At 40.1% G+C, this 21,813-nt stretch overlaps 1 protein-coding gene across 1 annotated transcript in view; it reads left to right on the top strand.

The window, feature by feature from the left end:
• Positions 1–2,895: 2,895 nt before the first annotated feature.
• The window catches only part of LOC114506247 (transient receptor potential cation channel subfamily C member 4 associated protein), an 86,039-nt gene continuing 67,121 nt past the window's right edge, over positions 2,896–21,813 (top strand). Inside the window, exon 1 of the mRNA XM_028523804.2 lies at positions 2,896–3,098. Coding sequence (XP_028379605.1) covers positions 2,928–3,098 — 171 coding nt within the window. The 5' untranslated portion in view covers positions 2,896–2,927. The remainder of the gene's footprint in view (positions 3,099–21,813) is intronic.

The following is a 21,813-nucleotide window of genomic DNA, read 5'->3' as shown; positions in this document are numbered from 1 at the left end:
TAGGCATGTGCCCTGACTGGGAATCGAACCTGTGATGCCTGGTTGGCAGCCCATGCTCAATCCACTGAGCTATGCCAGCCAGGGCTAAGTAGATCATTTTTATACAAATTGGATGACATAACACATCCTGGTGTCTTCCATGAGCTTTTTTCACTTAACTGTGTCATGAACATCTTCCCATACCAGGGTATGTGTGTTTGTGCATGGGTCCTATTCCTATGCAGTATCTGCACTGTATTCCATTGTAGAGATGGACCATGGTTCATTTAACCAGTCGCCTACTGATGGACATTTAGGTTGCTTTCAGTATATTGATATATTAATACTTCACTGCATATTTTAGTAATACATCTCGGTATACTTGTTTAGCTGTTGCTAAAACATAAATTCCTAGAAACACATAAAAGTATATGCATGTTTAATTTTATTTGAAATATTATTAATTTATTTACTAAACAATAACTGATTGCTCAAATATTCCATTATATTGAAATGCTAGAATTTATTTAAAATGATCCTATTTTATGGTTATAGAGTTCCTGTTTTGCTATCACAAATAATACAATAAGCATTTTTGCATGTAAGTCATCATCCTATCAAATAGTATTATTAGGATAGATTTCTAAAGGAGTAATCGTTGAGTCAAAAAGTTTGGGTTTCTTTAGGACTTAATTCATATTACTAAAACATTGCTTTCTAGAAAAGCATATCAATTTATGTTCTCACCATCAGTATTCTACTATCAGTAAAATTGAGGATGGGTATCTTTTTACACATTTACTGGCCATTTATTTTTCTTCTGTGAATTGCCTGTTTCTTTATATCTGTTTCTCTATTGAGTTGTTTGGCTTTTCCTTGTAGTTTTGTAGGAGTTCATGCATCTGTTTATTAATTCATCAAGTCAATTAACACATATTGATCACCTATTATGTGCCAAGTACTATCTTAGGTGCTGGCGATAAATGCAGCAATGAAACAAAACAGACCAAAATTATACTCTGGTCAGGGCAAGGGGTACAGAAAGGAAATAGCTATATGTCTGGTGGTGGAGGCAGCACTATAAAAACAAACAAACAAAGCAGGTAATACAATGGAGAGTGTAAAGCATGCTATTTTATATGGATGGTCAGGGAAGGTCTCTCCTTGAACGGAAACCTGGAGTACGTGCGGAAGCAAGCCAATTAGAGAACTTCCTGGGGATGAGAACTTCAAGCAGAGGGCACAATACATTCTTCAAAAGTTCTTCATATTGACTCTTTCCCAGAATAGTACTTGTTTTTTATGGTTGTTTACAGTGTCTTATATGGAGTGTTTTGTTGTTGAGGTCAAACTTGTCAATCTTTTACTATTCATGAGTTCTGAGTTTTATGACTGGAAGGAACTTTTCTACCTCCAAATCAAAAGTATTTTCATAGATTAATTTCTATCAATTTTATAATTTGATTTTAACAGCTTTAGTGATGTATAATTTACATAAAATTCACCCATTTTGAATGTACAATCCAATGATGTTTTGAGTTGTATAACATCACCACAATCCAGTTTTAGAACTACACTTTGATTTTGTTATATAGCCTTTAATATGTCTGAGGTTTATTGTAGCTTTTGGTGCGAAGTTAAAGATCGAACTTTTTTTCTTTCCCCATTGATTCGAAACATCTCCCTCACCACATACTAAACTTCAAGTATACCTGGATCTGTTCTGATCTCCCTGTTTGAGGGGTCACAAAGATATGGGGTTTTATTTGGCCCATGGAGTTTTCAAAATGGGGAATTTCACATAAAAACCCAGATTTTTGTGTTTTTTTCCGAAAAAACTAGAAGATCCTGCAACAACTTGATGGAGGCGATAGAGACCACTCATTTTAAGTGGGCATGAGGGTGGAGACTTTAATCCCGGTTTTTCTGTGACAGTCCCCATATATGCTTGCTGTCCTGGTGTAAATTAATACCGTCCTTTCATTCTTAAAATTTTCTGGCTTGGGCGATAATTTATGAGCCACAGTCTCCATCATTCCTTATTGCATCACACCCAGCATTCTACTTTCATTTATAAGACCCCTCCCAAGAAAGGAAAAGGGAAAGGAGCAACGTGGTCCTATCACAGAAATTTGCCAAAAGAATGACCTCGTGGGCTCGGAGTAGAGAGAACATACTATCTGGTGGGTTAAATGAGGACAAATTTCTTCTGACAGAATATGATATCGCGATCTACCAATCCCTTTCGCTTCCATTATTTCGTTTAACTTGACAACAATCTACCCAGTGTCACAAATTACCCCGTTATTGTGCTATTGCTAGAATATAAAGACTATTTGTGTATAGATTTGCTGTCTTCCCGTTTAACCTGCATTCTAAAGCAGGGACTTACTTTGTCTGTTCTGCTCACCACTATTTTCAGTGACCTGCTCCGTGCCGGGTGCAGAGCAGGCCCCTAAGAACTATTTATTGGCTGAATAGGCTCCCAGGAACCAGTTATTGACTTAACTAATGAGGAAATTAACGCGCAGGTTGTCGAGGTCCGTGGTGGGTCAAGGGCAAAGAGGCAGGCAAAGGTTAGACCGAGTGGCTTCATTCCTGGCCTGGAGCCTAGGATCTTTTCCAGGCCAGGTGGCTGTAAACTCCCCAAAGAGACAAGAAATGGAAGAGTGCGCACTCAGGCCTCGACCTTGACCTGGGGGACCTCGCCGAGACCTCGGATCCAAGATCCTGAAAAACAACTGGTGCAGAAAAGCCCTCACCGCACCTGCTCGGCTGGAGACCAAGACTACATTTCCCAGCAGCCCTCGCGGCGCACACGGTCCCTGCCACGCGGCTTGTGCCTCCGCCGAAGGTCCGCTGGGGGCGCTGTAGGGGCCCATCTGCTGCCCCGTAGAAATCTCCGCGGCCCTGGGGCCGCTTGCTTCCTGTTTGTCGGACGAGGAGACATGGCGGCGGCGGCGCCGGCGGCTGCTGGGTCTGGGGCCGGCCGAGGGCGATGGGCGGCGGCAACGGTTGCGGCTTGGGGCGGATGGGGCGGCCGGCCGCGGCCCGCTAACATTCTGCTGCAGCTGCGGCAGGGCCAGCTGACCGGCCGGGGCCTGGTCCGAGCCGTGCAGGTACGAAGCCGGCCCGGAGGGGCGGGGCGGACCAGGCGGGAGCTGGCTGGGGGCCGGGGAAGAGGCCTTTCCGGGCCGCCGCAGTATGGGCGCGACCCCCTTTGGCGGACCGCGAGACCACCCCAAGGGCTGCGCGGAAGCTGTCAGCCGCGGTGGGGTGGTGGGCAGCGCCCGTCTACAGGCCCCCGGTAAGGGGCCGAGCGGGGCTGGGCTGCAGCAGGCATTAATGGCGTGTACGAGCCCTGGGCCCAGCTCCTGGACCCTGCCTTCCCTGCGCCACGTCTACACGTCTGGGGGACCCTGGGCGAGTTTGCTTTAGTCTCTGCGTACTTCGAGTTTCTCCCCTGTGAACTGGGCGGTGGGTCATCATCGCAGTCCCCAAACGGTTCTTAAGCTTATCATATGTCATCCTCTCAGAGAGCCTTTTCTTGACCCCCTCCCCCCCCGTAGGCCCCCATTGTTACTCAGTCAGAGCCCTGAATTTGTTTCGTTCACATTGCTTTCTTAGTGTGCAATTAAATATTTCTTTGTTGTCTACCCGTTTTTCTCGCCAGTTTCTCACATTAGGCTATGCTACAACGGGTGCAGGGACTGTATCTGTTTTGCCAATGTAGAGCGTCATGGTTAAGAGGGAGGATTTTGGAGAGCAGGCCTTGCTGCTCTCTCTTGCTTGGGCAAGTTCCCTTCTGTGCCTTAGTTTCCCCATTTGTAAAATGTAGATAATAGCCTATCTCTTAAGGTGTTTTGAGGGTCAAAGGAGACAATTGTGCAAAGCATTAAGTGCATTTCTGGTGCATAGTAAGGGTAGAAGAGTAATCAGGTAATATTAATACTGTATTTGGTATCTGTGGGCGCCCAATATATGATTGTTTTTCGTTTTTTGTTTTGAATGGACAAGGCCATTGCTTTAGGGTAAAGCAGGACAAATAAACCTAGGCTTCTTCCTCCTTCCCTTCCCCCTCTGTGTTCTCAGAACTTACGTTGTCAATACACCTGTAAAGCATCAGCTTAATTTAAAGACAGTTTTTGCATAAAGAAACTTTTGAAGGATACACAAGTAATGAAGTGGTTGGTGGGAGTGCGGTGTCAATTGTGTAGATGGAGGAGAAAATGGAAGTGAGACTTTTCACAGTATAATTGTATATGTACGTTAATCTTGAAACATTTCAGTATTTTTGGTATGATTAAAAGGACAGAATAAAATAAAGATCAGGTGGTCTCTTTGGAGGTTTACAACTGAAGAAGCAATGCTGGGTGAGCAGTATTTTCCTGGACATTGGGATAAGCATAGATGAGTAACTTTTTCCCCACTGGCATTCTCTATCTGCCTTGAGAAGATCCTGGAAATACTTGCTCTGCCCTTTAAACTAAAATACCTTACTGAGCTGGGTATTAGGGACAGGCAGAAAGGGAACTAACTCACCTTCACTGATCAGATGCAGTACTTTGGCTGAAGCATTGAGCAAGGTGCACAATGTTTTTATTTAATCATCCTTCTTTTGAATTTGGTGTCAGCACTCACCGCTTAAGTCAGATGAGAAAACTGAGGCACAGAGAGGTCAGATAATTTGTTCCTAACCACCATCTTGATAATCCTCTATGTTCTGAGGGCGTTAGGGAGCCACAGGAGTTCTTCAGCATAATGAAGGAATGAAGGAATTTTGGACCCTTACTGTTTTCGGTGTTGAATGACTTAGAATGGGAGGAGACTGGAGGAGCTCACTGGCTAGAGGGCTGCTGGAATATTGGTTTAGGCTGGTTATGTGGTGATCGATAATTGTATACAGGTGTAGGAGCTATATCAGAGGTTGAGATAGAGACACCTTACCAGAACTCTAGTGAGGATAAAGTAGGGAGGGACCTTTATCTCTCAAATGTATCCTTTCTCGGTAACTTTCCTTGATATCGTCTTCCTTGCCACACCTCCCACCTCCTCTCTCCCTCACATTGCAGAATAAATTAGTTCTTCACAGGTATTTCTGTAGCACAGTAAGCATGTCCATTATGGCATGTGGTATACGAGGAAGGACCAGATTTCAGAAAAAAAATGTTTTAATTGGGCTTAAAAATATATAATGTAAAATTTACCATCTTAATGATTTTAAGTGTACAATTCAGCAGTGTTAAGTACATTCACATTGTTGTGAAATAGCTCGCCAGAATTTTTTCATTTTACAAATCTGAAACATGATGCCCATTAAACAACTCCCCTCTCTTCCCCTCTCCATCAGCCACTGGTAACCAACCACCATTTATATGACTTTGTTTCTATGAACTTGGTCACTTTAGTTATCTCATATAAGTAGATCGTTCACTTAGAATAATGTCTTCAAGTTTCATCCATGTTATAGCATATAACAGGAAATCCTTGGAAAAGACCAGATTTGCGGGAGGGACCTGGATTGAACCCTAGTTCTGCCACTAGCCGAGTGACCTACATTATGTTATTTGACGTCAGTTTCCTTATTTCTAAAATGGCAGTAACATCTACCTCATAGTGTTTTTGGGAGGAGTAAGTGAAATAATGTGTATAAAATGCTTGGCAAGTGTGTGGCTCATAGTACATATTCATGAAATAGTTGTTATCAGGTTGTAGCTATTAGACTGGGCTTCTTGAGGGACTTTGTCTTATTTTTCTTAGCATCTGCAGAGGCAGAAACAGCACCAGGCACTTGACAGGTACTCAGATCTCAGTAAATTGTTTGAACTGAAATACGTACTGTTTATGAGGGCACAGTCTTTCTCCTGCTCAGTCCTGTTCTGTCTGTATTCCCAAATAGTCCTGTGACTTTAAAGAATTCTGGAATCAGATTACCTAGGTTTGAGTCCCAGCTCTGATACATGCTTGCTGTGTGTCTCTCGGCAAGTTGCTTAATTTCTTTAAGTCTCAGTTTGTTCGTTTGTAAAATAGGGACAATCATGGGGACTAACATCCTAAGGTTAGGAACAAGTGAGTTAATACATATAAAGCACCTAAAATCATGTCCGAAACACAATAATCATGCTATAAAGTTTAGTGAATATTGTTTTTTTTTAAGATTTTATTTATTTATTTTTAGAGAGGGAAGGGAGGGAGAGAGAGAGAGAGACAGAGAGACAGAGAGACAGAGAGACATCAATGTGCAGTGGCTGGGGGTTATGGCCTGCAACCCAGGAATGTACCCTGGCTGGGAATCGAACCTGGGACACTTTGGTTCCCAGCCCGCGCTCAATCCACTGAGCTACGCCAGCCAGGGTGAATATTGTTTTTAACAAACACTCTGTATTCTGATGGATTTTAAAGCTGTATTTCCATCCCGATTTTTCCTGTTTACTCCAGATGGGTGTATCCAGATAACTTCTCCAGTTAGATATCTAATGGGCATCTCAAACTTAATATGTCAGAAATACCGTAGTACTCTTCCACCAAACCTGATCTCCCCCAAGTCTTGCCCATTTCCCTAAATGGAACTTAAGAGAAGCCTGGAAAAAGACTCCTGGCCACATGGCTTAGAATGGGCCTGTCCTACTTAGATTGTAGTGTGCCTTATTTCCATTTCCCTTTCAGTTTGCCCTCTGTCCAGGTAATAAAATATGCTGGCACAGTGCTTAAGCATTTACAGAGTCTGTTCATACTTATCCTTAAAGCACATCAGATCTTATACCTCTCTTGCTTAAAACCCTCCAAGGCTATCCCATTGCAGTTGGAATCAAATCCAGGTTTCTTACCATGGACATACAAGACCCTGCATGACCAGTAGGAATTGACAGAAGGGGGTAGACTAGGTAAATCCTAGACTCTAAGGCAGAGTAACTGATACAGGTCATATCCAGCACCCCTAGAGATACTCCTTCAGATACTCCTGGGTCAGGACATCCTTGTTCTGTTTTCTAAATGCCAGTCATTGTTTCCTTGATGATTATTAGCATATTGAAATTCCTGTTTTCCTAAGTGTAACTTCATGTTTTTCCCTTAGATGGAATCCTCCCTTTAAAAAATATTTCAATAGGTACGTCTTGTTTTAACTTTGTTTTAATGAGCATTAGTATTTGTGCTACCTTAGGGATTTAAGTCAAATATAATCTTTCCTTGCCTGTCAAGGGTAATTTGATACTAAAAAAACCCCGGGTAGGATAAATTCTCATAAATTAAAAATGTGAATATTGCCCTGACTTGTGTGGCTCAGTTGGTTGGGTGTCGTCCTGCTAAGCAGTTGCCGGGTTGATTCCTGGTCAGGGCACGTGCCTGGGATATGAGAGGCAACCGATGGATGTTTTTCTCCCTCTCTTGCTCCCTCCCTTTCCCTCTCTCTAAACCTAAGTGAAATCTTTAAAATTTATATATATAAATGTAATTAATCTTAACAGGAAGTTTTCATAATCACAGGCCATAAAATTCACTCCTAATTTTATTGAAACAAAACAAATCCTATTAAAGTTGACACAAGTATTCATGGTTCCCATTTGTCATCAGAGTAACCTAACAGAATTTAACCTTCATTAATTATCCTTTATGATAGCTATTTCCTTGCACTTAATATTTGAGGTATTAGATATCTTAAACTTAGGACTTAACAAACAAGGTATACATTGATGTATGTGGAATCCAGCCTTTAATTATTTAAAAAGAAAAGCGTGGTAAAGACAAAATAAGTCAATGAAAACGGGATGTCACATTCACTAAACAGGTCGATAGCCCAGGCAGCATGATGTAAGAGATTATCACTGGTATAAACTGTCAAACCACAAGTACTCCGAGAGAAAACCCATACGACACCTGCCAACAATTCACACTTTGAAGATGACTGGATGATGGCTCTTTCATCACAGTACTCAGCTGTTCACAAGGAAAACAAAATCCAAATGATAATTTTAAGATGAGAGTCAGTGCCTTGCAAGACAGTGTAGAAGTAGTAAAGAAACTCCTTGTGAAGTTGAATATCTGGAATGTGATTGGGAGGATCTCTCGGTATCATGAGCCTCATAACAAAAAACAGCAGTGCTCTGCCCCACTTTTCACCCCACGTTCGACCCCCCCGGAGTCAACCACTGTCCACGATGTAGCTGTTTTTTTTTTTCTTTTTCTGTTTTTTTTGCTTTTACAGGGAAGGGTCCAGGAAATAGGAGAGCCAGTATTTATTAATAACATGCTTATAAGGCTGTTTACTGACTTTAAAATTTCCGTTCCCCCTCCTGTCCCCTCCCCTCCCCTGAGGACATGCTCATTGATGGAGAGGGGAAGAGAGGGAAAGAAACATCAGTGGGTTGCCCCCCCACACACACCTTACTGGGGACCAGACATGCAACCCAGGCACGTACCCTAACCGGGAATTGAACTTGCGACCTTTTCGTTTATGGGATGACACTCCAACCAACTGAGCCACAACAGCTAGGGCACTGATTTTTTAATTTTAGACATTACTATTTTCATCCTCCTGTAGATTAGAATTTAATCCATAGCCACCTGCGTCACGTGTTTTGTGTACATCATTCTCCTGTTGTAGCTGTATCACAGCTTTGGGTGGGGTGTTAAGTATTTAAATTATGATAGTGAGGATGGTATGATTGCTTACTGCAGAGCCCTATTGTATTCGATGGTTATTTTTGTGTGGTATAATTTTTTTTGTTTTTGTTTGAGTTAAAAGCCACACTTTCCCCCCTATATTTTAAATCAAGAAAAATATAAGGAGTACAGTTCACCCTTTCTGGTGTATAGTTCTATATGTAGGTGTTGATAAATGCATAGTTGTGACCACCACTGCAGTTGGGATATAGAAAATTCCCTCATAGTAGTTAGCCCCGCTCCCACCCCATCCTCTGGCAATTGCTCATCTGTTTTCTGTCCTGTTCTTATGTCCTTTTACAGACTGTCATAGAAATGGAATCATACCCATACCCAAGTGTAGCCTTTTGAGTCTGGCTTTTAAAATTAGAATAGTCATCTTTTGAAATTTGCTTTGCTTTTTGTGTCCTCACAATTTATTTCTCAGTTCTAAAACTTTTTTTTTTTTTTTTAAGAAATCCTTCTTAGAACTTTCCATCTTTCTGCTGTAGTTTGAACTACTTGTTGAGATCTGAACAGTTGAATTCTTGGGATTTCCTGTCACCAAATTCAGAGCATTTTATTTTTCTCATGTGTTAGATCCTATTTCCTAAATCCTGTCTTCCTTTTTCTTGGGGCGTACATTTTTCTAGTAGCTTCCTAAGAAAGAGTAAATGGGAGGTAACTTTTTTTTTTAAAGTTTGTATGTCTGAAAAGATCTTTTATTCTTATATTTGTATATTTATTTTGGTTGGGTATATTCTAGATTAGAAGTTATTTTCCCTTAAATTTTTAATGGTGGAGAGGATCACTTCCTGTCGGAGATACAGCCCAGAAAGCTGCTAAAAAGTTAAAGCAACAGGCTATCTTAGTGGCTGAACTGCCTTGAGACACTCTGGCTCAAAGCTGTCCACTACCTCTTCCTAATCCTGGAGTTCCCCTTTCTGATTCTCTGAGGCAGAATAAGGAAGTACTTGTTTCCAAGTTTGCTGAGAGATTTTTTAAATCATGTAAGGATAGACACCCAGTCAAGATGGAGGCATAGGGTAAACGTGGAGGAGCGGGCGCCTCCTCACATAACTATAGCAAAAAGTGCAACTAGACTACACAACAGATATGACCCAGAATCATCAGAAAATTGAGCTGTATGGAGGTCCAACAATCAGGGATTTAAAGATGCCATATCCCTCCAGGCGTGTAGGAGGGGTAGAAACATTGAGAGGTGCGGAGCGGTGGAGATGCAGAGAGGCATGGAGATGCAGAACAGGGGTCCCATAGCCACAGGTGGTGGATAAAAATCGGGAGGGATACCTCAAAAGCGAGGGATCCCAGCCTCAGACCAGACCACCCAACCCAGGGTTCCAGCACCAGGAATAAGTCCCCATAACTTCTGGCTGTAAAATCCTGTGGAGATTGGGGTGGTGGGAGAAATTGCAGGATTTGCAGGAGACTACTCTTAAAGGGCCTGCAAGGGTCTTAGAACTTACGCAGACCCATCCCCTCTGGGATTCCGTACCAGGGCAGCAGCTGGAAGGGCACCAGTGGCACACAGGAAGAAATTGAAGTGACTGGCAATAGGGCAGGTAGTAGGAGACAGCTTCCTCCCAGACAGAACTCCAGAGGCTGGGCAGTGGCATTGTTCCCTCTCCATGCCCTCCCCGACAGAGTCGCTGAGCGGTTACGTGGGTTACCCTGCCCTGGCAATTGCCTCAGGCTCTCCAGGCTGCTCCATACATTTTAGAGATTCACTTTTCTACAATAGGTCATGCTGCTAAGACAGGGAGTCAGAGCAACTTTACATAATACACAGAAACAAACCAGGGAGGTTGCCAAATAGAGGAGACAAAGAAATATGGCCCAAATGAAAGAAGAGAGCAAAACTCCAGAAAAAGAACTAAATGAAATGGAGGTAAGCAGCCTATCAGATGCAGCATTCAAAACACTGGTTATCAGGATACTTAAGGAACTCGTTGGATACTTTAACAACATAAAAAAGACCCAGTCAGAAATGAAGTTTACATTAAGTGAAATAAAGAAAAACCTATAGGGAACCATCATTGGAGGAGATGAAAATGAGAATCAAATCAAAGTTTGGGGACTTAAAGAAGAAAAAAGCATTCAATCAGAACAGTGGGAAGAAAAAAGAATTCAAAAAAATGAGGATAGGTTAAGGAGCCTTTGGGACATTGTCAAACCAACAACCAAATTATAGGGGTTCCGGAAGGATAAGAGGAAGAGCAAGAAATTGAAAACTTATTTGAAGAAATATTGAAGGAGAACTTCCCTAATTTGATGAAGGAAGTAGAAATACAAGTCCAGGAAGCACAGAGAGTCGCAAGTAAGTTGGACCTGAACAGGACCACACCAAGACATAATTAAAATGCCAAAGGTTAAAGATAAAGAATCTTAAAAGCAGCAAGAGAAAAGAAGATAGTTACCTACAAAAGAGTTCCCATAAGACTGTCAGCTAACTTCTCAAAAGAAAGTTTGCAGGCTAGAAGGGACTGGCAAGAACCCACTTTTTAAAGTGATGAAAAGCAAGGACCTACAACCAAGATTACTCTATCCAGCAAAGCTATCATTTAGAATGGAAAGGCGGATAAAGTATTTCCCAGACAAGGTAAAGCTAAAGGAGTTCATCACCAAGCCATTATTATATGAAATGCTAAAAGGAATTATATAAGAAAAAGATCAAAACAATGAACATTAAAATGGCAATAAATTCACAACTATCAATAATTGAATCTAAAAAACTAAGCAAACAAGCAGAACAGAAACAGTCATAGATATGGAGATCATTTGGAGGGTTATCAGTGGGGAGAGGGAAAGGGCAGAATGGGGGGAAAGATGCAGTGATTAAGAAGCATAAATTGGTACAAAACAGACATGGGGATGTTAAGAACAGTATAGGAAACGGAGTAGCCCAAGACCATAGCCCAGGCCATGTCCATGACCTATGGACATGGACTAAAGTTGCGGGGATTGATTGTTGGAGGGAATGGGGGTACCAGGCAGAGGGGCAAAGAGGGAAAATTAGGATAACCTTAATGGCATCATCAACAAAATATATTTAAAAATTTTAATGGTGTTACTGCATTGTATTTAAGCATCTAGTGTGACTTTGGGAGAGTCTGTTCAAACTCCCAGTCTTTTGTAGGTGACCTATTTCCCCACCCCTCACCTCCTAAAAGCTCTTTAGGATTTCTTTCTGTCTGACCACTTCCTCCTCCAACCGTCTCTCTCTTCCCTGTATTCTGAAATTTAGCTGTCATATGCATTGATGAAAGTCTTTATTCACTGTGTCAAATATACAATGTATAGATACACATTAAAATATATAACAACTATAAAATATCATGTCTGTCAGCTGACATGAACCCCCTCTGCAGAATGGTTGCAGAATGTTCTCTAAGAGTTTTATTTTTAAAAGACTTTTTATCTCCTATGAAGTTTTACTGTCATTGCTTTGGAGAACTTTATGGAATAGGTGAGACTTTGAGTTGGTTCTGAAGAATGAGTAGAATTTGAACAGAGTAACAGATTTCTGGCACTAAGACCAATGCTGAGAAAGTCCTCATAATCGACCATTAGAAGACTGGGGAAAGTGAAATGCTTGTATGGGAGAGAGGTGAGAGATAAGTTTGGAGAGACTGGGAATAGGGTAGGGAAGGTATTTGAAAAAAAAACAAACAAACTTATTGTTAAATATTTGTCCTATAAAAAACAATAGTAATACAATATTATCACAATAACCATATACCAACTGCCAAACTTAAGACATTACCGATATAGTTAATGCCCATTTTGTGTCATTCCCTCCCCACCAGAGGTAATAATGCATTTTGAATAAGTTACATATGCACATGTACAAACAGATCACAGAGAAAAGTAAGTCTCCCTTGCAAATAGCCCACCACCACCTCTATTAGCACCCTCCAGTTCTACTCCCAGAGTCAGCTATGGTCATTGGGTTCTTGTGTAGCCTCTAGAGGCGTTCTAAACCTAGAAAAGCGAATGTGTGTGTATATCTTTTCCTAAAACAGGTTATTATCATATTGTGTACACCATTCTGCATCTGGCTTTTTTTAAACTTAGAATGTATCTTAGAGATCCTTTCATAATCAGTACATACAGATCGTTTTGTTTCAAGGAATTAAAATTCTGTGTTGAAATTTACAAATAAAAATACACAAAAATGAATATACAACTCTGCACAATAACAAAATGATCAACTATGTTGCAACCATCAGATCACCTCTTGTACCACCTGCCAGCCACTCTCTTCTTTCTCTACTCCCAATGAAATTACTAACTAGCTTGACTTCTAACAGTGCATTTAGTTGTGCCAGTTTTTATGCTTCATATAAATAAGTCAAGCAATATGTACTGAGTTGGCCTTTTAGTCAACATCGTTAGGATCATCCATAATGTTGAAACTATTTCATTTTCTGTATTAACAAACCACAATTAATGTATTCTACTTCTGATGAATATTTGGGAGTTTTCTAGTTTGGGGCTGTTGTAAATGATGCTTACAGGAACATCACGTATGTCTCTTGATTTGTATGTGTACGATTTCTGTTGGGTATATACTTAGAATTGCTGGGTTAGAGGATACAGGTTCAGCATCAGTAGCCATTACAGAACAATTTTCCTAGTGTTTGTGCTAATTTACACTTCCACCAGCAGTGTGTGTGTTCCTGTTGTTCCATGTTCTTGCTAATCCATACTGTTGCCAGTCTTTTGACTTGACTGTTCTGATATTTGTGCAATGGTCTCATGGTCTTCATTTGTGTTTCCCTGATGGCTAATGAGGTTAATCACCTTTTCAGATGTTTATTGGCCGTTGGGACACCCTGTTTGGTGGGTTGCCTGTTTGAATCTTTTGCATACTTTTTTTTTATTGACTTGAATTTTTTTTATTTCTTTTATAGTTTTGCAGATATTTTCTCTCATTTGGTGGCTTGCCTTTTCAGTCTCCAGAAAGATCTTTTGATGAACAGAAGTGCTTAATTTTAATACAACTTATGGTATCACTATTTTCCTTATGTTAGCCCATTTTGTATGTAAAAAATCTTTGCCTAGTTTGAGGACATGAAGATACCCTCTTTATCTTTTAGAACCATTATTGTTTCATCTTTTATATTTAAATATGCACTGATTTGGGACTGATTTTGGGGTGTGGTGTGAGCTTTTCCGTATAGATATCCAGTTTGAGCCCATGTTATTTATTGAAAAGTCTCTTTCATCTCCCTTTACTTTTTAGTGCCACCTTTCTCCGTTTTGTGTCTTTTCTGATCCTCTGGTGTGTCTGTCCTTGTACTGATACATTGCCTTATTTTCTGTAACTTCATATGTGTTGATTTTGTCTATAGTACTGAGTGTTTTCAGACTGTAAGATGCACCGGACCATAAGATGCACCTAGGTTTTAGAGGAGGAAAACAGGAAAAGTTTTGAAGCAAAAAATGTAGTAAAATATTTAATAACATAAATAACAAACTGCCCCCCCCACCACACACAGTGAGCCAGGTAAGCTACACTGGGACTATAAGACGCACCCCTTTCCCCAAATTTGGGGGAGTGTGTCTTAAAGTCTGAAAAATATTGTATATATAATAGGAGTAGCTTCTCCTATGTAGTATCTTCAAGGTTCCTTGGTTTTTCTTGGCCCTTTGCCATTTCCGTACACATTTTAGAATGAGTGTTTACAGTTTGACAACAAAATTTTGATTGAGATTGCATTCAGTATGCATTCAATATATTGAGCACGGTACATTTATTCTTTCTTCCCCTCTCCCCTACCCCTTTCCCTGTTCCTCTTTTTCTCTGGTTTGGTCTTCCTTAGTTTCTCTTGATAATTTTTTATAGTTTTCTATGTAGTGATCTTGCCTAACTTTTGTTAGACTTATTCCTTAGCATTTGACATTTTCTTATGATACTGTAAATAGTTTTTGAAAATTGCATTTTCTTACTGTAGCTGTAATTTAAAAAGATGGATTTTTATATTGCTTCTATATTATTAATACACTACCTTTAGATTCTTTTGGATTATGTATGTGTATAATCATCTGTGAAATCTTTGATTTCTTTTTCTTGCCTAACTGTGCTGCCGACGCAGTGAATGGAAATGGTATATTCCTGATCTAAAAGGAAAAGCCTCATATTCACCATTGAGTATGATGTTTGCTGAAGGTCTTCTGTAGATACTCTTATTAGCTCACATGTTTTCTGAGTTTATGAGTTCATTATGAATGAATGTTGAATTTTATTAAAATGCTTTTCTACATCAATTGAAATGTTCATATAATTGTTCTCCTTTGTTATTAATGCGATGAGTTACATTAAGTAAAATTTTCAAATATTAAACCAAATCCAAATATCTGCTACAGGTTTCCAACCTTTTTATAGATTGCTAAATTTGACCCACAAAGTTTTTATTAGGATTTTTTTTTCTATGTTCATGAGTGAGAATGGTCTATATTTTTCCTTTCAGCAGGTTTTGCCATCAGGTTTATGCTGGTCACTAGTCATGACTTTAGTTGCCCCCCACAAGTTTTGAGATGTAGTATTGTTCACTATCATTCATTTCAGAATATCTTCAGATTTCATCTCGGAATTCTTCTTTGTGTCATGCACTTTTTTGAAGTGTATTTTATTTCTAAACATTGGGTTTTATAGTTATCTTTCTGTCGCAGACTTTGGGTTCATTGCACAGTAGTCACAGAACATAGTCTGCATTTTGATTCTTTTAAATATGTTGAAAGTTGCCCTATGGCTTAGCGACTGGTCATTTTGTAAATGTTCTCTGGGTACTTGCAAAGAGTGTGTAGAGAGCAGTTATTACATGTAGTGCTGTAGATTGTCAATTTTGTTTTGCTTATTTTCTTTTTTTAAGTATATTTTATTGATTATGCTATTAAACTTACCCCATTTTTCTTCTTTTTCCACTTTACTCCCCTCCACCCTGCACCCCCCCGCCCCCAGCATTCCCTACCTTAGTTCATGTCCATGAGTCATACGTATAAGTTCTTTGGCTTCTCCATTTCCTATACTATTAACCTACTCCTGTCTATTTTCTACCTACCATTTATGCTTCTTATTTCCTTGTACCTTTTCCCCCATTCCTCCTCTCTCCCTCCTCACTGATAACCCTCCATGCAGTCTCCATTTCTGTGATTCTGTTCCTATTCTGGTTGCTTAGTTTGGGTTTTTTTTTAGGTTCAGTTGATAGTTGTGAGTTTGTTATCATTTTAATGATCATCTTTTTCTTAGGTAAGTCCCTTCACATTTCATATTAATAAGGGCCTGGTGATGATGAACTCCTTTAAGTTTATCTTACTTTATCTGACCTCCCATTCTGTATGATAGCTTTGCTGGATAGAGTAATCTTGGGTGTAGGTCCTTGCCTTTCATGACTTGGATTACTTCTTTCCAGCCCCTTCTTGCCTGCAAGGTTTCTTTTGAGAAATCAGCTGATAGTCTTATGGGAACTTCTTTGTAGGTAACTGTCTCCTTTCCTCTTGCTTTTTTTAAGATTCCTTATTTTAATCTTGGGTAATATAATTAGGATGTGCCTTGGTGTGTTCTTCCTTGGGTCCAACTTCTTTGGGACTCTCTGAGCTTCCTGGACTTCCTGGAAGTCTTATTTCCTTGGCCAGATTAGGGAAGTTCTCCTTCATGAATTGTTCAAATAAGTTTTCAATTTCTTGTTCAGTAAGTTTTCGATTTCTCGTTCTTCCTCTTTTTCTTCTGGCACCCCTAATACTCAGGGGTTAGAACATTTAAAGTTGTCTTTGAGATTCCTAAGCCTCTCCTCATTTTTTTGAATTCTTGTTTCTTCATCCTGTTCCTGTTGAATGTTTATTTCTTCTTTCTGCTCCAAATCATTGATTTAAGTCCTGGTTTCCTTCCCATCACTGTTGGTTCCCTGTATATTATTTTTTATTTCACTTTGCATAGCCTTCACTGCTTCCTCTCTTTTGCAACCATACTGAGCCATTTCTGTGAGCATCCTGATTATCAGAGTTTTGAACTCTTCATCTGATAGGTTGGCTGTCTCTTCGTTGCTTATTTCTGTTTTTGGAGCTTTGATCTGTTCTTTCATTGGCCGTATTTTTTTTGTCTTGGCACACCTGTTATGTAGTAAGGGGAGGAGCCTTAGGTATTCGCCAGGGCAGGGCAACCCACATTGCTTTGTGGTGGTGCTGAATGTAGGTGATGGGTCAAAGGGAACAATGCTGCTTGCTCATCTCTCATCAGTCTTTCAGTCACTTCCCCCGCTACCCACAAGCAAATTGGCCCTTCTGATGCTGATTCCTGGGTGGGTGGGCTTGTGTATGTTCTAGGACCCTGTGGGTCTCTCCCATAAACTTTCTTATGAGACTGGGAGTTTCTCCCACCTTTATAAGCCCCACAGGTTTTTACAGCCAGAGGTTTTGAGGCATTCTTTTCCTGTGCTGGAATCCTGGATTGTACAGTCTGTCTCTCTCCCCAGTTCTTCCTCCCAGTTTATCAGCATGCAAATGTGGGACCACTGGTCTGCCAGCTGCCACCTTGCCAGGGTATCCTCTCCACCCTGGCTGCCTGTCTCAGTCCCTCCTACTAGTCTAAATGAATGTTCCTTCTTTAATTCCTGGGTTGTCGGACTTCCATACAGTTTGATTTTCTGGCAGTTCTGGTTATTTTTTTGTTCTTAAATTAGTTTTTGTCCTTATTTTGGTTACAAGGAGGCAAAATATACCTACCTGTGCTTTCATCTTCAATTTTGTTTATCTTCAATATCCTTACTAATTTTGTATCTACATATATCAACTTCTGAGAGAAATTATGATTGTGAATTTGCCTGTTTTTTTTTTTTAGCCCTGTCAGTTTTTGCTCTATGCATGTTGAAGCTGTTTATTCAGTACATTGAAATTTAGAACTGTTACATTGTCTCTCTGCTGACCTTTCTGCCCTTACAGAGCATCTCTATTGCTGGTAAGACTTTTTGCTTTAAGTCTCTTATACTAATTTTAGAAACACTTATACCACCTTATTTTTGGTTTGTGTTTACGTTGTGTATTTACATTTACAAAATGTTGCTTTTTAAAAACCAGCTTTATGGAGGTATAACTTATATACCGTAAAATGTACCCATTGTAAATATACAATTTAATGCTTTTTAGCAAATTTATTGAGTTAGGCAAACATCACCAGTTATTTTAAAACATTTTCGTTACTCCAAAAAGTTTCCTTATGCCTATAATTTAGGTTTTTTTTTTTTTTGAAATCATGGATGTGAGGGCAACCTGGCTACGACATCTGGCTATGATCATCCCATTGAAAGCCAGGGTTGAAATCATTTTTATTTTTCAATTACAGTAGACATACATTATTATCTTAGTTTCAGATGTGCACCCCAGTGATTCAACATTATACAACTTACTAAGTGATCATGCCGATAAATCCCTCACCCATCTGACACTATAAATGAATATTATTGACTATATTCCCTATGCTGTATTTGCATCCCTGTGACTTTTGTAACTACCAATTTGTACTTAAACATTTCACCTTTTTCACACATGCCCCCAAACCGCCCTCCATCTGGCAGTCATCAAAATGTTCTCTGTATCTATGAGTCTGTTTCTGTTCATTTGTTTCTGTTTCTGTTACTTGTTCATTTATTTTGTATTTTAGATTCAATTGATGATACATATGTATTTATTGCCATTTTATTGTTTGTATTTCTTATCTTTTTTTCTTTTTCCTCTTCTTAAAGATGACCCTTTAACATTTCATGTAATACAGATTTGGTGGTGATCAACTGCTTTAGCTTTTTCTTGTCTGGGAAGCTTTTTATCTGTCATTTAACTCTAAATGATAGCTTTGCCGGGTAGAGTGATCTTGGTCGTAGGGCCTTGCTTTTCATCGCTTTGAGCAATTCTTGCCAGTCCCTTCCGGCCTGCAGAGTTTCTGTTGATAAATTAGCTGGCAGTCTTGTGGGAGCTCCCTTGTAGGTAAGAGAAATGGCTTTTTTCTCTTGCTGCTTTTAAGATTCTCTCTTTGTCCTTAATCTTTGGCATTTTAATTATGATGTGTCTTTGTGTGGGCCTTTTTCAGTTCATCTTGTTTGGGACTCTGTGCTTCCTGAACTTGTATGTCTATTTCCTTCACTAAGTTAGGGAAGTTTTGTCATTTTTTTTTTTCAAATAGGTTTTCAGTTTTTTGCTGTCTCCTTCCAACAACCCCATGATGCAAATATTGGCACGCCTGAAGCTGTCCCAGAGGCTTCTTATACTATCCTCATTTTTTTTTTTAATTCTTTTTTTTTCTTTGCTGTTCTGATTGGGTGTTTTCTACTTCCTTATTTTCCAAATCTCTTATTCGATCCTCTCCTTCATCTGCTCTACTGTTGATTCCCATAATGTATTCATTTCAGTGAGTGTATTCTTTATTTGACTTGTTCTTTTTTGTTTTCTTTTTAAAGATTTTATGTATTTTTTTTAGAGAGAGGGGAAGGGAAAGAGAAATAGAGCAAAACATGAATGTGTGATTGCCCCTCATATCCCCCCAACTGGGGCCTGGCTCGCAACCCAGGCCTGTGCCCTGACTGGGAATCGAACTGGCGACCCTTTGGTTTACCTGTGCTCAGTCCACTGACCTACACCAGCCAGGGCTTGTTCTTTTTTGTTTTCTATCCATGTTTTATGTTTGCTGTCTCTTTGTTGAAGTTCTAACAGCTTTATTGAGATATAATTCACATTCTATACAGGTCAGCCATCTAAAGTGTACAAGTCAGTGTTTTTTACTGTACACATGAATTATGCAGCTATCACCACACTCAATTTTGTGTAGAACATTTCATCACCCTTAAAGAAACACCATATCCAGTTAGTAATCTCTCCTCAATACCCTTCACCATCACCTTCTCTCAGCCCTAGACAGCCACTAATCTACCTTTTGTCTTTATGGATTTACAATCTATTCTGGGCATTTCATGTTACTAGAATCTAGCAATAGAATCCAGCTTTTTGTGGCTGGCTTCTTTCACTTTACACAATTTTCTCAAGATTTGTCCATGTTGTAGCAAGTATTAGTACTTTATTCCTTTTTATTGCCAAATAATATACCATTATATGTGTATATTATATATTTTTTATTCATTCATCAGTTGGTAGGCTTATTTTTTTTCACTTTTGTGTTATTATGAATAATGCTGCTTTGAATATTTGTGTACAGGTTTTTATATGCACATCTGTTTTCATTTCTTTGGCTCTCTACATAGGAGTGAGATTGCTGGGTCATGTGATCATTCTCCATTTAACTTTTTGGGAAACTGCCAACACTTTTTCCAACATGGCTGTACCATTTTACATTCCCACCAGTAATTTATGAGGGTTCCAATTTCCCCACACCCTCATCAACACTTGATATTATCTCTCTTTTTAACTATAGCCATCCTAGTGGTAAAAAGTGATATCTCATTTCAGATTTGATTTGCATTTTCCTGATGACTAATGATGCTGAGCATCTTTTCCTGTGCTTATTGGATATCTGTGTATCTACTTTGGGAAAGTATAAATTCAGAGACTTTTCCATTCTTGAAATTATTAACTCAATATCTTTAGCAGATACAGGTTTATCCACATAGCTATTTCCCTTCATATTAGTTTTGATCATTTGTGTCTTAAAGGAATAGTCTATTTAAGAGATAGGTGATTTTCAAGCCAGTGTGCTGCAAGAATTTATAAAACATGCAATACCTAACTATTTAGTCAGGGACACTGACCTTTTTTCCCTTAGATTTTCAAATAAAAGAATGACATAGGACTACTGGCCAAGATGGAGGTGTGGATAGACACACTGGGCCTCCTCACACAACCACGATAGGGACAACAACAACTTAGAAACAGAATAACAACCAGAAATGACAGAAAATGGAACTGTATGGAAGTCAGACAACCAAAGAGTTAAAATAGACATATTCATACAGACCTGTAGGAGGAGCGGAGTCGGGTGCCGGGCAGAGAGGGGTTGCAGAACAGAGCGTTGGGACATCCATAAGGCATCCTGGGCGCACAAGCAGCAGCTGGCAGACCCAGTGAGGCGGCGGTTGTGATGCAAGGCACTGCGAGCAAGGCAGCTGGCTGACCAAGCAGTCCCAGGGTCTCAGCGCCAGGAAATAGACCCTCGGGTCACTGATTAAAAATACCTGTGGGGGGTTGAGGTGCAGGGAGAGGTTCCCAGACTCACAGGAGAAGTCCTCGGAAAGACCCACGGTATGCATTAAGCCCACCCACACGGGAATTAGCACCAGAAAGGCCCAGTTTGCTTGCAGGAAGCGGCGGAAGGGACTCAAGTCAGACGGAGAACGGAGCAAGCGCCATTGTTCCTTCTCGACCCTGCCCCCACGTACAACGTCACAACCCAGCGACTGGGGTGACCCGCCCTGGTGAATACCTAAGGCTCCGCCCCTCGTACGTAACAGGCGTGACCAGACCAAAGGGGGAAAAAAAAACAAAAAGAGGGCTCAAACAGAAGAACAAATGAAAACCCCAGAACCAATACTTTTAAGCAACTGAGAGATAGCCAACCTACCAGGTACATAGTTCAAAACACTGGTGATCAGGAAGCTCACAGAATGGGTTGATTTTGGTCACAAATTAGATGAAAAAATGAAGGCTACCATAAGTGGAATGAAGAAAAATGCACAGGGAACCAATAGTGATGGAATGAAAGCTGGGTCTCACATCAGTGGAGTGGACCAGAAGGAAGTAAACAACATACAATCAGAAAAGAATGAAGAAATAAGAATCCAACAAAATGAGGAGAGACTTAGGAGCGGCCAGGACATCTTTAAACATTCCAACATCTGAATTATAGGGGTACCCCAGGGGGAAGAGGAAGAGCCAGAAATTGAAAACTTATTTGAACAAATAATAAAGGAGAAGTTCCCCATTCTGGCAAAGGAAATAGACTTCCAGAAAGTCCGGGAAGTCCAGGAAGCTCAGAGAGTCCCAAAGAAGTTGGACCCAAGGAGGAACACACCAAGGCACATCATAATTACATTAGCCAAGGTAAAAATGAAGGAGAGAATCCTAGAATCAGCAAGAGATAAGGACACAGTCACCTCCAAAGGAGTTCCCATCAGACTGTCAGCTGATTTCTCAAAAGAGACCTTGCAGGCAAGAAGGGGCTGGAAAGAAGTATTC

Source organism: Phyllostomus discolor, chromosome 9, assembly GCF_004126475.2.
Source record: "Phyllostomus discolor isolate MPI-MPIP mPhyDis1 chromosome 9, mPhyDis1.pri.v3, whole genome shotgun sequence".
Classification (NCBI taxonomy): Eukaryota; Metazoa; Chordata; class Mammalia; order Chiroptera; family Phyllostomidae; genus Phyllostomus; species Phyllostomus discolor.
This window is presented reverse-complemented; position numbering and strand designations above follow the sequence as displayed.